Below are 14,103 nucleotides of genomic sequence, written 5' to 3' on the forward strand. Positions count from 1 at the left end.
TGTGATACTCCAAACTGGGTGGCATACTCAGTAGAGATAAATGATGCTGTATGTTAAGGATTGGCTATGCTGCCTCACACTTGCTTTCGCGCTTTTCCTCCTTAACTGACCTCTGTATGAGTTCAGGAGTTTTATTGATTTATTTTGCTACCCTTATTCCCAATGTTTAAAAGGCTGTTCGGTACATCGAAGAGTGCTATTGATGAATCGAAATTGCGTAGAGCACCAACAGTTTCATCTAACTGCAGAATTTCTGATGTATTGTTTTGTTATGAGGCAACTGATTTGAACGTTGCTTATTAAAACTTTCCACGTGATGTGAGCATCGAAGGCAGCACCATATGTTTCCCATTCCTAATTGCACTTGCAGGTGATGAACCACCATCATGAACTGCTGCAGTTCACATGGTGCAGGTATACCCCCAGTGCTGATTGGAAGGGAGTTCCAGGATTTTGACCCAGTGACACTGAAGGAATGGCAACCTATTTCCAAGTTTGAGTGGCGAGTATCTTGGAGGGGGCTGTGTAGGTGGTCATGTTCCAATGTATCTACTCCCCTTGTCCTTCTAGGTGACAGGTTGTAGGTTTTGAAAAGTGTTGTCAGGGGAACCTTGGTGAGGTGCTGCAGTACATCTTGTAGATGGTACATGCTGAAACTGCTATGCTTCAGTGGATGGAAGGAGTGAATTTTTTTTTAAGTTGGCATAAGAGCTTCAACATTGTGACTTAACTGTATCAAGGCGTGTTGACCCTGTTCTGTCATTGATAGTAGAAGTAAGAGAGGTTTGCATTTATATCGAACCATTTGCAGCCTCAGAACATTTCTCAAGCATTTTATAATTAATGAAGCACTATTATAGCCTAGCCACTGCTTCCCCCTTCTCTATCCTGCTTGTCATCTTCTCAAAGAATTCTAGTAAACTTGTTAAACATAATTTCCCTTTTGCGATGCCATGCTGATTCTGCTTGGTTGTGTATTTTGAAATCCTTTGATTTGACATTCTTTATTATAGTCTCTAACATTTTCCCAATAACTGATGTTAAGCTAACTGACCTCTAGTTACCCATTTTTTTTTGTCTCCTTCCATTTTTAAATAAAATGCAGTCTGTCATGGTTATCTTTTTGCCATCATATGGTGGGTGCCTTATTGTTGTACCTTGATGAGACCCACAGCTGGAGTATTGTGTGCAGTTTTGGTCTCCTTACTTGACTGATTCCCGAGATGGCAAGACTGACCTGAGAGAGACTGGATCAGTTGGGACTGTCCGTCACTAGAGTGTAGAAGAATGAACGAGAGACTTGTAGAAATAAAATTCTAACTGTATTAGACAAGTAAATGCAGAGCTGTCCAGAACCAGGGTCATAGTTTAAGGTTATGGGATAGGCCTTTTAGGAATGAGATGAGAGATTTCTTCACCCAGAGAGTGGTGAGCTGTGGAATTCCCTGACAGAAAGTGATTAAGGCCAAAACATTGAATGTTTTCAAGGAGGAGTTAGGTATAGTTCTTGGGCTATAATATCAAAAGACATGGGGAGAAAGTGGGAGAAGGGTCGTCGATTGGCTGAGCAGCCATGATCATATTGAACAGTGGTGCAGTCTTGAAAGCATGAACAGCCTACATTTTCTCCTTTTTTTTTATGTATCATTCTGTTCTGGTACAGCAGCTGAAGCAAACACAGTGCCCAGGAACCAACATGCATGCAAGTGTGCCTTGCATTGAACCTGTTTTGGATATTTGCTGACTCCTCTCCATTCGTGATGGGAAGAGTTTTTGTGTTTCCATAGTAACTTTCAAAATGTCTGGAATCCCAAGACACTTTATAGCTATTCATGTTTTTTTTTATGTAAGCTATTGCAAGAATGTATGAAAGGTGGTAACCAAATTAGAATTGCTCGTAACAAACTGCAATGTGATAATCACCAGGTAACCTGTTTTAATATGTTTTCATGGGCTGTTTTTACACCAACCCAAAGAAACAAATATGGGCATAGGTTTAAACTCTCATCCAAAAGACAGCACATCCCATTGGTTTCATGCTCCCTCTGTGCTGTACTGCAATGTCAGCCTTAATTTTCCTCCCCAAGCCCTGGAGTGGGGCTTCAACTCAACAGAATGATTTGGAGATGAGTGTATTAGCAACAAGTCATGGTTGACACTAAAGTCCAAGTACTATGACATGCCAAAGCCACCTTATTCTGAATATTATTTCAGAGGAGCGCATATCATGGCAACATTTACAATAAATATAGTTTGGGAATTTTGTTGCAAGCATACAGCCATGTGCTCTTTTGCATTCACCCATAGGACAGAAAATGCCTTGACCGAAAGGCAGCATCTCTGACAGTGCAGCACTCCCACAGTCCTGGACTGCTGTATCAACCTAGATTTTGTGCTCAAGTCACTAGAATTAGAACCCATTGCTTCAGACTTTAGGATATCTGAGTTGGGACCAAAGGGTCTGTTTATACCCTGTATATCTCTGTATGACTTGAAAGACCGTATTTTACCCAATGAGGCATGCTTTTCGTTGAAGACGTATACCTCCATCTGTAAATGGCATTATTGCGCATCGCTGAATGCAACAGAATTAGTGGATCGAGGTGAGTTTGCAAACATTAACTATTTCCCCTTAGCAGTGGGCAAATTTAATATAGCCAACATTCTTATGGTCAAACGAATATTTATTGAATCCCATATGCTCTCAACCACAGTAGTGATGAAACAGAATCAGTAATATATTTGAAAAAGAGGAGCAGGTATTATGTTGGAAAGGGAAAACTTTGTGGACTGACGTGAATAGTTCCTTCAGAGAGCCAGCATGGCATAATGGACCAAATTATCACCCATTGTGCTGTAAAATTCTGTAAGTGGATTGAATTATTTGTCAATATTTGAAAATAATAATTCTCTCTCATCTTTTGCTTTCTGGTAGATGTCTTGGGTGGATTGTAAATCAGAATATAAAAAAAAGGAAGCAATTCAAGTTTAAATGTTCATTTGTGATGATTATTAAGTTTTCAGTAATTAGATGCTGTGTCAGTTCAAATATTCCCTTTCTTCTCTTTGACTAGTGTTCAAACACTCTGTTGAGATGTGGCAGTTTTGCCTCCTAGAGATTAATGGTATTCTGTAATATCTTTACTGGAGTTTTACATCCATATGAGTTAACTGATTGCATTGTTTAGGTTTTGAAAGCTTGAATATGGTTAGAATACAGGATTCTGTGTTGCATTTGGCTTCTGGAGTTGCAACATGTAGGTTCCTCAAATCCCAATTAATAGGTTGCAGGTAAGAGAGAGGGTTTTCCTTGCGTAAATGTTATTAAATGATTGTCTCATACCAAAAGGTTTTCTGCTTCAATGTAGCGTGGAGTTGGAAGGAAGAAACGGGGTAAGGTTCCTCATTTTTAACTCATCTGATCTGTTTCAACAGCTGAACCGAATGGAGTATGTTCACTCAAAGAGCTTAATCTACAGAGATGTCAAGCCGGAAAACTTTCTAATTGGAAGACAAGGCAATAAAAAGGAACACATTATCCATATAATAGACTTTGGTTTAGCCAAGGAGTATGTTGATCCTGATACCAAAAAGCACATCCCCTACAGGGAACACAAGAGCTTAACGGGCACTGCAAGATACATGTCCATCAACACTCACCTGGGCAAAGGTCTGTTGTCTTAACTGAAACTTACTTCGGGTGGGGTTTGCTGGTGTACAATGCGGGAAGGTAAAATGCTAAAATGCTGCGCTGTTTTATAGGTCTTGGGGGAAAAAGATTTCTGTTCTACATGTAAAAATGCAATGCTGACGTTTACAGGTCAAATAATGCATGGTGACATTTATGCAAATTTGAAGAAGTCTTTAAGTGCGACCTGTCTCGTGTCCTCCTTCCCCCATCTTGCACGATTCTGTGACATAAATGGATACAGGTTTGTTGCTGATGTTGACAACTTCAAGATGGCAGAGGTCCCATGGATGATTCACTGCAGTTTCCTATTCTCCTCTCGCCTCTTCGCCCATCCTCCCCTCCACAAACAAAACTCTATAGAATGCAAACTCAACATTCTGTTCCCTGACAGGGACTCTTTGGATTCTGAGGCCTTCTCCAGTGCCATGAGGTCTTGTTGTACTTCCAAAGATAAACTGCCTGCTGTTTAAATGTCTTTTACCCAAAAGCTGACTCCTCTGACAATGCAGCGCATTGTCATTCACCCGGGCTGTTATGTTCAAATCCTGTGGTTGGGCTTGAACCCACAACATTCTGAATCAATGGAGCCATAGCAGACAGTTACCTCCCTTTTGCTCTGAATGTAAAGTTTTAATCGCCTGTGTCTATCTCAGTGTTGTACTTCATTGGATTTTCTCCATAATGTATACTGGATTTTCATGAAACCAAATGATCATACATTTGGTGTTAAGAGTTGGGGTAATAGAAGGAAAACTATTTAGGAAGCAGTTTGAGGAAGTGCTGCTTTTAAGGGATGCCAGCTGATGCTCAATTAACCAAAAGGCCAAATGACAGAATGTAATCTACCATGATACTGGTAAACATCTTAAAATTATATTTCAAAACAGTGCTCTGCTTGTCAGTGCCCACATAGAACCCTGAGTGTGTGAAAAGAAGCCAGTTGGCCCATCTAGTCCACACTGACCCTCTTAAACAGCATCCTATCCAGACCAACCCCCCCCCCCCCCCCACCCCCCCCCCCCCCCCACCCCGCCTCTGTAACCCTGCATTTTCCATGGCTAATGCACCTCGCTTCTGTATGCCTGGACACTGTGGGCTCTTAGCGTGAACAATCAACCTAGCCTGCACCTCTTTGGACTGTGGGAGGAAACCCATGCAGACACAGGGACAATGTGCAAACTCCACACAGGCAGTTGCTTGAGGCTGGAATTGAACTCCAGTCCCTGCTGCTGTGAGGCAGCAATGCTAACCACTGAGCCACTGTGCCACCCCTCATCTTGAAATAATTTAATGCTCGCATTGGTAATGATCTTCCATTGCCGAAAACCCCCCTTTCGTTGCTGACTGACCTTCAGAATATTGATCTTTAATTCAACAGTTGTCAAATTGTCCTATGCAGCGGGCACCCCTTGAATTCTTTCTTTATTCCAAAGTGCTGTGTACTTATTGATATTGGGAGGTCTGAGCGAGAATTGCCTGCTATTATTGATGCATCCTGGTGGTGAGGAAAGATTCTGTCATAATTATCGACACTTTGTAGGGCGAACTCATATCATTATTGATGAAGGGATGCCTAAAATTTATTGATCTCCTCCCATAAGCATCTGTTCAAATCACTGTCAGCTACTTAAAACGAAGCAGTGTTTTAATTGCGTATGTTTTATTGAGATCAGTATGTGCTTGTAATTCATTGAGTACAGAAATCTGACACACACGATTTTAGTCTTTTAGATGCTGAGCGTACTATGGGATAAAATCCCTTATTTCTTATGTGTGGATTGAATTTTTTGAATCTTATATAAAGTGACTTGAGATACCCAGGAGAGAGAGAGTATATTGACTCAGAAATTTTCCCCAGTCAGAATATACCAAATCAAAAGCTAAATGCATACTTTTTTTCCCTAGAGCAAAGCCGCAGAGATGACTTGGAGGCTTTAGGACACATGTTTATGTATTTTCTACGAGGCAGTCTCCCCTGGCAGGGATTAAAGGTGAGGCACTTTGCTGATTTTGGGTTTGCATTTGAGCTATGTTTAACAATGCACTCAATCAGTAATAACCACTTACGTAAGTAGATAATGAACTGTAGTAATTGGAAATCAAAAATGAACTTTTATTTTTAGGGTGCTTGCTGCAAAGAAATATCTTGCAGTCTATAATTAATATATGTATGTATAATAAATTATAGTTAGTCAATCAGCCCTGACATCCCATAATTTTACATATCATGGCTATATCTGTGAATAAGCTAGCGAATGTGTTTTGAGGCATTATAAGCAATGTCCCAAACCACAAGTCTGAAGCTCTCATTTTAGAATCTTGAGTTGAATTTAGCGATTAATTTGCCTTCTCGACAGTGTGCATTCTCCATTATAATTTGCAGGACATGATGCTTACTATTTTGCTTGGGGTTTTTAATCTGGTTAGACAGTGTTTGTAATAGCAATAACTTATGGAAACGTACATGCTGTTAGTCTAATAATGTGATATAGTTTCTGTAGGATATCCTAAACACTCTGCTGTTAATTGCTGAAGTTCTGAAAACATATGATTTCAAAGTGTTTCCTGCCTTGGTGTTGTAAACTTCTGATTACAGGATACCATAATTACAGTTTTGGCTCAATGCTGAGCTCAAACTGTTTGTCTGACAAGCCCTGTTCACCATCTGAGAGGAAATAAAACCAGTGTATAAAAGGGCCAGTTGATCCATTGTGAAGGCCCAAAAATAATCCCACCATCCTGCTTGTTCCAGAATTCTTTTCCTTCCTTTGATTCAAATATTTATTAAACTTGTTCTTAAAAGGTACAATGGTCTCTGCTGCAATCAATCTATATAGTGAAGCATTTCATACTCATTAGTTCTCTGTGTTAGAATAGTTTCTTTGATCTCTCTCCTCACTCCTTGTCAACTGTATTCACTTAATGACCATATTCATCACCAGTTCTCCAAACAGAAAATGTCTTACCATCAGAATTTAGAAATCTCTGTTAAATCTCCTTGCAACCTTCTCTGCTTTGTGGCAGGATGGATTTCAATGCAAATAAGTTAACGAGTCACCCATCTTGGGCCAGAAAACACAGTGTAGAACAATGAACAATAGAGGTGCAAGAAATTTGGGACCTTTTTATGCATCACTAAAACATGGGAAACGCCCAAAAAATGCTAATGAAATGTTAACTTTTAAAGCTCTAGAAATGGAATATGAATGAGGGGATGTTTTGCTCCAGCTTCAGCTCTGAAGGGTCACTGGACGTGAGACAATTAACTCTAATTCTGTCTCTACAGATGCTGCAGTTCTCCTGAGTTCCTCCAGTAATTTCTGTTTTTGTTACATGAACTAGGACTGTACTAATTGAGATAGAGTGTTACAGTGTAATGTAATTAATATTTTTAAATTACGTTGAGATTTTTCCACTGGAGGGGAAATCTAGGGCAATGGGGCATCATCTTAAAGTCAGAGCCAGGGCATTCAAGATCTTACTGAAACATACGTGATCCTGGGGGTGCTTGACAAGCTGAATGCTGAGAGAATGTTTCCCCTTGAAGTTTCCTTCTCCATTCCATCCCTCTTGCAGCCACCTCCTCGACCTCTATGCCTCTTAAAGCCACAGCTTTAAAACCTACAGCTAAGAGAGCCTTGAGGGCTCCAATGTCTCACTGTAGCTGTGTTTTGAGCCATTGAGTTAGGATGCAATACACATATGACCTTTTGAATGACAGAGCATTTTCAAGTTGCTGAAAGGCCTATTTATCTGTTTGCCAAACTCTTCTCATGGTTTATCAGCACCTCAGGTACTTTTTTTTTAAACCTATCTTTTCACCTTCTCCTTTGATATATTTATTCATCAAGAGTCAATTGTCATTCATCTTGAACAGAATTGAATACAGTGCTGCAGCTTGGACTTGGCTAAGGCTGAGTGCAACTCAAGCATCACCTTTCACTTTTGAATTCCAATTCTTTTAAAGATAAAGTGAGTTCTGTAGCTATGTATTAGGTTTTGCGTTTGGTGGAGTTTAGTGATTTGTCTGTCTGCGTCTTTAGATTCATTCCTCTCTGTTCTTTCCCTTTTAATATAGAGTCATAGAGATGTACAGCACGGAAAAAGACCCTTCAGTCCAACCCGTCCAGATATCCTAAACTAATCTAGTGCCATTTGCCATCACTTGGGCCATATCCCTCTAAACCCTTCCTATTTATGTATCAATCGAGACGCCTTTTACATTTTGTGATTGAACCAGCCTGCACTATCTCCTCTGGCAGCTCATTCCATACACGCTCCATCCTCTGCATGAAAAAGTTTCCCCTTGGGTGCCTTTCAAATTTTTCTCCTCTCACCCTGAACCTATGCCCTTTAGTTCTGGACTCCCTCACCCCAGGGAAAAGACCTTGCCTATTTACCCTATCCATGCCCCTCATGATTTTATAAACCTCTATAAAGGTCACCCCTCAGCCTCTGAGTCTATTAGATAACCATGTGCTTCTGTCTAACTGAACACAATTTGCCATATGTTGACCTGTTCACTTCATGTTTATGTCCCTTTTGTAGCTTCCTATTCTAATTCATAAACTTATTGCACGTCCTGATTTATTGCCATCTGAAAACTAAGGTATATAGCTCTATCTTCCTTCATAGAAGTTGAGGGCCCAGGAATGTTACTTTTGATCTCTACTGGACATAAGACATATTTTTGATCCATACATTGTATGCTGATTACTAACTCATTTAACAAAATTTCCCCATACCTTTTACTAATATATTGTGCGGATGCATTGTTAAATGTATCTGCAAGTCCATGTAGAAAACATCCGTTTCACCTCCTTATTTGCTGTGCTGATGACTCAGAATTCAGTTAGTCAGACGTGATCTCACCATTACAATTCCAAGCTCACTTGCCCAAGTTACTCAATCATTCTAAACCTGATTAAAGGTTCCAGTAATTTCCCCTCGAGATCTTGACAGGCTTTTAATAATGGAGTGATACTTCCAAGTTTTCAATCTTTTGGCATGATTCCTGAATCCAGAGAGATTTAGGAAATTGTGGCTTTATCGGTTTTGCGCTCATCCTTTAAAAGAGCATGCAAGCTATCAGGTCTTGGAAATTGTCTGAAATCCTATGATCTTTCCAGTTCTGATTAAAAAAAATACAAATGGACAAAGCTACATGCTGTTAAACTCACTCGAAATAGTTAGAGTAACCAACATGTCTGGATTCCATTATCTTTGCATTATTGCTGATGTTATGGAATGAGTCAATCTGGATAGAAACAAAATGATGCCTAGTTATGTTGGTAATAATAGAACTTCCTAGGGTGTCTGACCATATGTTATTGCACCTGTACCCAACCTTACTCACAGTGGTCTTGCTTCATAGTGCATTTGACCATATGAATATTACACCTGTGTCCAACCTTTCTGTCATTTGTAAAACATTATTGGTTTGGTTTGTCTTGTATCTTAAAACTAGCATCCTTGTTTTATAAGCCCAAGTTATCATTATGCAAAAAGTCTGCTCAGAAAAATAGATATCAAATAGATATCAAATAGATATGACTTGTTATTTCATGCAAATATTGATTTTTTTTTCATCGGCTGTACTCAGTTGCAGTCAGTGATTTGAATACTGTGAATAGGATAATGAGGATTTGCCAGAATGAGCTCTTCAAGGGATACCAGTGAAATGAAGAAAGGCATATGATATTTCTGGAGATGAAGGTGCTATTTGTTCACAGGCAGTTTGAGTCTTAAGTTGCTTTAAGAAGTTGATATGAATAGATGTTCAAAGTTAAAAGCCTTACAACCCTAAGTTATAGTCCAACAGGTTTATTTGGAAGCACTAGCTTTTGCAGTGCTCCAAAAGCTCGTGCTTCCAAATAACCCTGCTGGACTATAACCTGGCGTTCTGTGATTTTTAACTTTGTACACCCCAGTCCAACACTGACATCTCCAAATCATGAATAGATGTTGGTGCCTAGTCCAGAACATTTATACTGTATTAGCAGCATCAGAAGTGGTTCTTAATGTTTACAGTCATATCTGTCTGACAAACGAGCCAACCCTTTAGAAGGTTGAAGCATTAATGTCAAAAGGAGGAAGGAAGTCATGACCAAATAACACAGCTGCTTCCAACTTTTCTCCTACTTCCCAGAATACATCTATAATAAATCTCTCATGTCTGAATAAGCTTCCTGTCTACAAAACCTTAATGTCACATTTTTATCACACTTTTGTCTTATTCTGTTACAGTCTTGATCCCACATTTGTAATGCACACTACCTATTTGTCAGAGCGATGTTCCATTGGAGGTGACATTGTAATGTATTGCTTTGCCTTATGTTGTGGTGGAGAGAAATTTATCAAAGTAAATTAAACAGCATTGCTGCCCAAATGGTCGTAGTGTTTCATTTCTAACTGGAATTGTAATATATTCTCGGAAAATGAGGGCTATATTTTTCTGATTAGGTAACGGACTGAATTATACTCCTGCACCTGGTCCAATTATCCCCTGTCTTTTATCTCTGCTTCATCTGAGGACTCGACTGCTACTTGACTCCCCATGTATAACACCATGGGAGATCAATTAAAAACAGTTGAACTCACTGCAGGAGCTGTGCTAGCAGTAGGGCTTCTGATTTAAACTAAAACAAGGCAACTGCATTGAAACTTGAGAGCAGTGCCAAGCATTCGTGCAGGATTTATTTAAGAGTCAAAAGATTTAACAGCATGATAAAAGGAACTTCGGCCCATTTTTTCCAGGCTGGTCATCAAGCATCTATATATTCTAGTGCCATTTTCATCACTTGCATGGCCTGCAGCCTTGCATCATATGGCATTTCAAGTGGTCATTAAATACTAGTGCAAAGTCTAGAGGTTTCCCCCTCTATCACCCTTTTGGCCAGTGAGTTCAGATACCCACCATCCTCTGGGTAAAAGCGTTTTTCCTCTCATTCCTTCTAAACCTCCTGCTCCTTATCGTAAAACTATCCCCTGGTTATTGATCCCTCTGCCTAAGGGAAAAGTTTTTCCCTATCAATGCCTCAAAGGTATGGACTGTTTTAAGTACTGTGCAGGGGTACAATGGTCATAAGTGTTGTTGGAGGCACTTAAGATATTTTATTTTCAGCAACTGGCTATAGAGCAGGGAAACTCCATCACATGCTGCACCTGAAAACCTACTTACTGAGAAGCTTGCAGAGTTTCTCTTTGTGAGATATGCATTGCCTGGTTTTAATCTTGCATGGCTCTGCTTTATTCAGCTGAAGCCCAAAAATATTTAGGTTACTAAATTATAAGTTTTGGGTATTGTAGGGACCATAAGGTCTAGCAACAGAAGTAGGCCATTTATCCCATCTGCTCCACTGTGCCATTCAGTGAGATCATGGCTGGTCAGATAATCCTCAACTGCACTTTCCTGCCTTTTTACCATCATCCTTGATTCCCTTACTGATTAAAAATCGAAGTTAACCTTCAATATTCTTAATACGCCAGCCTGTGCAGCCCTGTGTGATAAAGAATTCCACAAATTCATGTCCTTGGAGAGAAGCAGTTCTTTCTCATCTCTATCTTAAATGGGCGATCTCTTCTTCTGAGATTATACGCACTGGGCCTGGACTCTCCCACAATGAGAAACAGTTTCTTTTGTCAAGTTCCTTTTAAGAATCTTGTGTGTTTCAATGAGGTCTTCTCTTATTCTCCTAAACTCCAATGAGAACCCATCCAATCAACTCAACTTCTCCTCCACCTTTTTGAGTCAGGGTGTTATATTGGCAGTGTTCCAGTACCCAGAATCAATTGAGGGAATCTTCTCTGGAGAAACAAATTTAACATTTGGCATCCGATACGATATCAGAATTGATTTAATTCTGCTTCACTTTTCATAGATGCTATTAGACCTGCTGAGTTTCTCCAGCATTATCTGCTTTTATACCAGCATACCTCCCCTTAGATAAGGGAACCACTACTGCTCACAGTAATACTGATGTGGTTTGACTACTGCCTTGTAGAGTTTTAGTGAGACTTCTTTTTATTTTTGAACTCCTATTCCCTTTGAAATAAAAGCCCACATTCAATTTGCCTTCCTTATTACCTATTGAACTTGGATGGTGGCTTTTAGTGAGTCATGTTCGAGGACTCTCTTATTCTTCTGTACTGCATTAATCTGTAGTTTTCGTCCATTTAAAATACATTCACGTTTTCTATCCTTCTTGCTGAAGTGCATCATCTCATGTTTTCCCACCCTAAATTCCATTTGCTGAATTTTGCCCACTTATTTAGCTGTCTACTATTTCCCTGTGTAGACTGTTGTCCTCAAAATTTGCCTTCCCATCTATTTTAGTGTATTCTGTGAAGTCTGCAATCATACATTCACTTCCTTCGTTCAAGTCAGTACATAAATTGCAAATAATTGTGGCATCAGCACTGATCCTATTGCACTCCACTAGTTAATAGGTTGTCATCCTGAAAGTACCTCTCATCTCAGCCACCATGTCTTCTATTAAATAACCAATTCTCTATCCATACTACCCTCGACCTCTAATATTTCCTGCAGATGTGCAGATCTCGGAGGTCTGTTTGGCAGTGGCTTCCAGAACAGGAAGTCGATATGCTGTGCATGGCATGTGCAGACCCTCCAAGAAGCTGCATGGCCATGCATCTTAGAGGAAACTTTGCCCAATACCATGGACTCATTTTATTAAGTAGCCTTATGTGCAGTACATGATCGAATGGCTTTTGGAAATCCAAATATGTTGCATCCATTAGTTTCCCATTATCTATCCTGCTTGTTACCACCTCAAAGATCTCAACTGCATATTTCAGGCATGATTTTCCCTTTATGAAGCCATGCTGACTCTGCTTGATCGTATTATGTTTTACCAAATGGTCTGTAATACAGGTTGTTCTGCTATAATGCGTGTTTCATTAACACAAATTCACTATAATGCGATTGATGAATTGGGGTCAAGGTTTCTAAAGTGGAAACTTTTTCACGTGTGTTGTCTGTAAAGCAATTGCATCGCCAGCACTTTAAGTGTTGTTTCTCAAGTGCGATTTTTCTGTAATGCAGCTTTGCAAAATAACACAGCCATTGTGTCAGAGAAGAATTATCTGTAGACACATTTTCCCAATGACAGATGTCCAGCTAGATGGCTTATAGTTAACCTTTTTATTGCCTACCTCCCTTTTTGAATAAATGTGTTACATTGGCAGTTTTCCAATTCTCTGAAATGTTTTCAGAATCTAAGGATTCTTTGAAGACTACAATCAGTGTATCTACTATCTCTCTAACTACTTACTTTAAGACCTTAAGATATAACTCATCAGGTCCAGGGAACCTATTGGCCATTATTCCTGTTAGTTTCCGTAGTAATTTTTTTCTTGTGCAAGTTATTGTTTGTTTCCTCGTCTTCCTCACCCAGTCTCTTGATTATTGAATATTTCTGGAATGCTATCAATGTCCTCTACAGTAAAGACTGACGCAAAGTATTTATTCAACTTCTCTGCAGTTTCACAGCTCCCCACTTTAATTTGGTTCTCGAAGGAGACTATTTATACTTTTGACTTTCTCTTCCTCTTTATATCTATAATGAAGCTCTTGCTGTCTCTTTTATGTTACTTGTTAGTTTTCCCTTGTGGTTTATTTCCTACCTCTTATTTATTTGGTCACCATTTGTCTTGTCTTGTAAAGCTTTCCCATTGCTCTGGTTTACCACTAATCTTTGCCACGTTGTATGTTATTCCTTACAATTTGGCATTATCCTTAACATCCTTGATTAACTATGATTGATTTCTCCCGAGCCTAGAGTCCTCCTTCCTCACTGGGACTCATCTTTGTTTTGAATCATGAACTGTCTGCAATGGCAACATAACAGTGCAAGCTTCCTGTTGCATGTAGTCAATTCCGCCCATCTGTTTCGGCAATAACCTTTGTCTCCTATATTTGATGCTCTGCTTGCCTGTGCTTATCTTCAGGCCCCATTCGTGTCTTAGATTGGTCACTTCTCAACAGTGCCTGTACACTGTGGTTCTGTGTGACTGATATATTGGATTACTGAGCAATGGCACAGAGAACCATTGACTCAAGACCAACTTTCCATCATCCTGTGTTTAAGGGCAGTCACCCTGAAATTGGACTCTGCATATTTTCTGACCCCTCCCTCTTTCCACAAAAACAATGATTGCGTGATCATAGGCTTAATGCCAATGTGTTGTGAGAGGAGTAGGGGATTTTTCGGTCATGAGGCAGAGAGTGTTGAATTAATGGGTCGAATCACCTCAGAGTTTGTTACTATCCGCTTCAAAGACAAGTCAGTTCCCTAACTAACCAACCTCAATAACTTGTTGCTCCTTTGTCTTTAACAAGAAGCATAAAAAAATTGGATGAAATAAATTCAAGGGATGCTAATACTGGTATG

The 14,103-nt window shown here is 39.6% G+C and overlaps 1 protein-coding gene across 3 annotated transcripts in view; it reads left to right on the top strand.

Moving 5' to 3' along the window:
* LOC132834850 (casein kinase I-like) overlaps window positions 1-14,103 on the top strand; it is a 214,830-nt gene that overhangs the window by 155,947 nt on the left and 44,780 nt on the right. For all 3 annotated transcript variants that reach the window (XM_060853927.1, XM_060853930.1, XM_060853929.1), the window contains 2 exons: window positions 3,436-3,670; window positions 5,597-5,682. In XM_060853927.1, coding sequence (XP_060709910.1) covers window positions 3,436-3,670; window positions 5,597-5,682 — 321 coding nt within the window. The remainder of the gene's footprint in view (window positions 1-3,435; window positions 3,671-5,596; window positions 5,683-14,103) is intronic.

The sequence above is a fragment of the Hemiscyllium ocellatum genome, chromosome 42 (genome assembly GCF_020745735.1).
Source record: "Hemiscyllium ocellatum isolate sHemOce1 chromosome 42, sHemOce1.pat.X.cur, whole genome shotgun sequence".
In the NCBI taxonomy this organism is placed as follows: Eukaryota; Metazoa; Chordata; class Chondrichthyes; order Orectolobiformes; family Hemiscylliidae; genus Hemiscyllium; species Hemiscyllium ocellatum.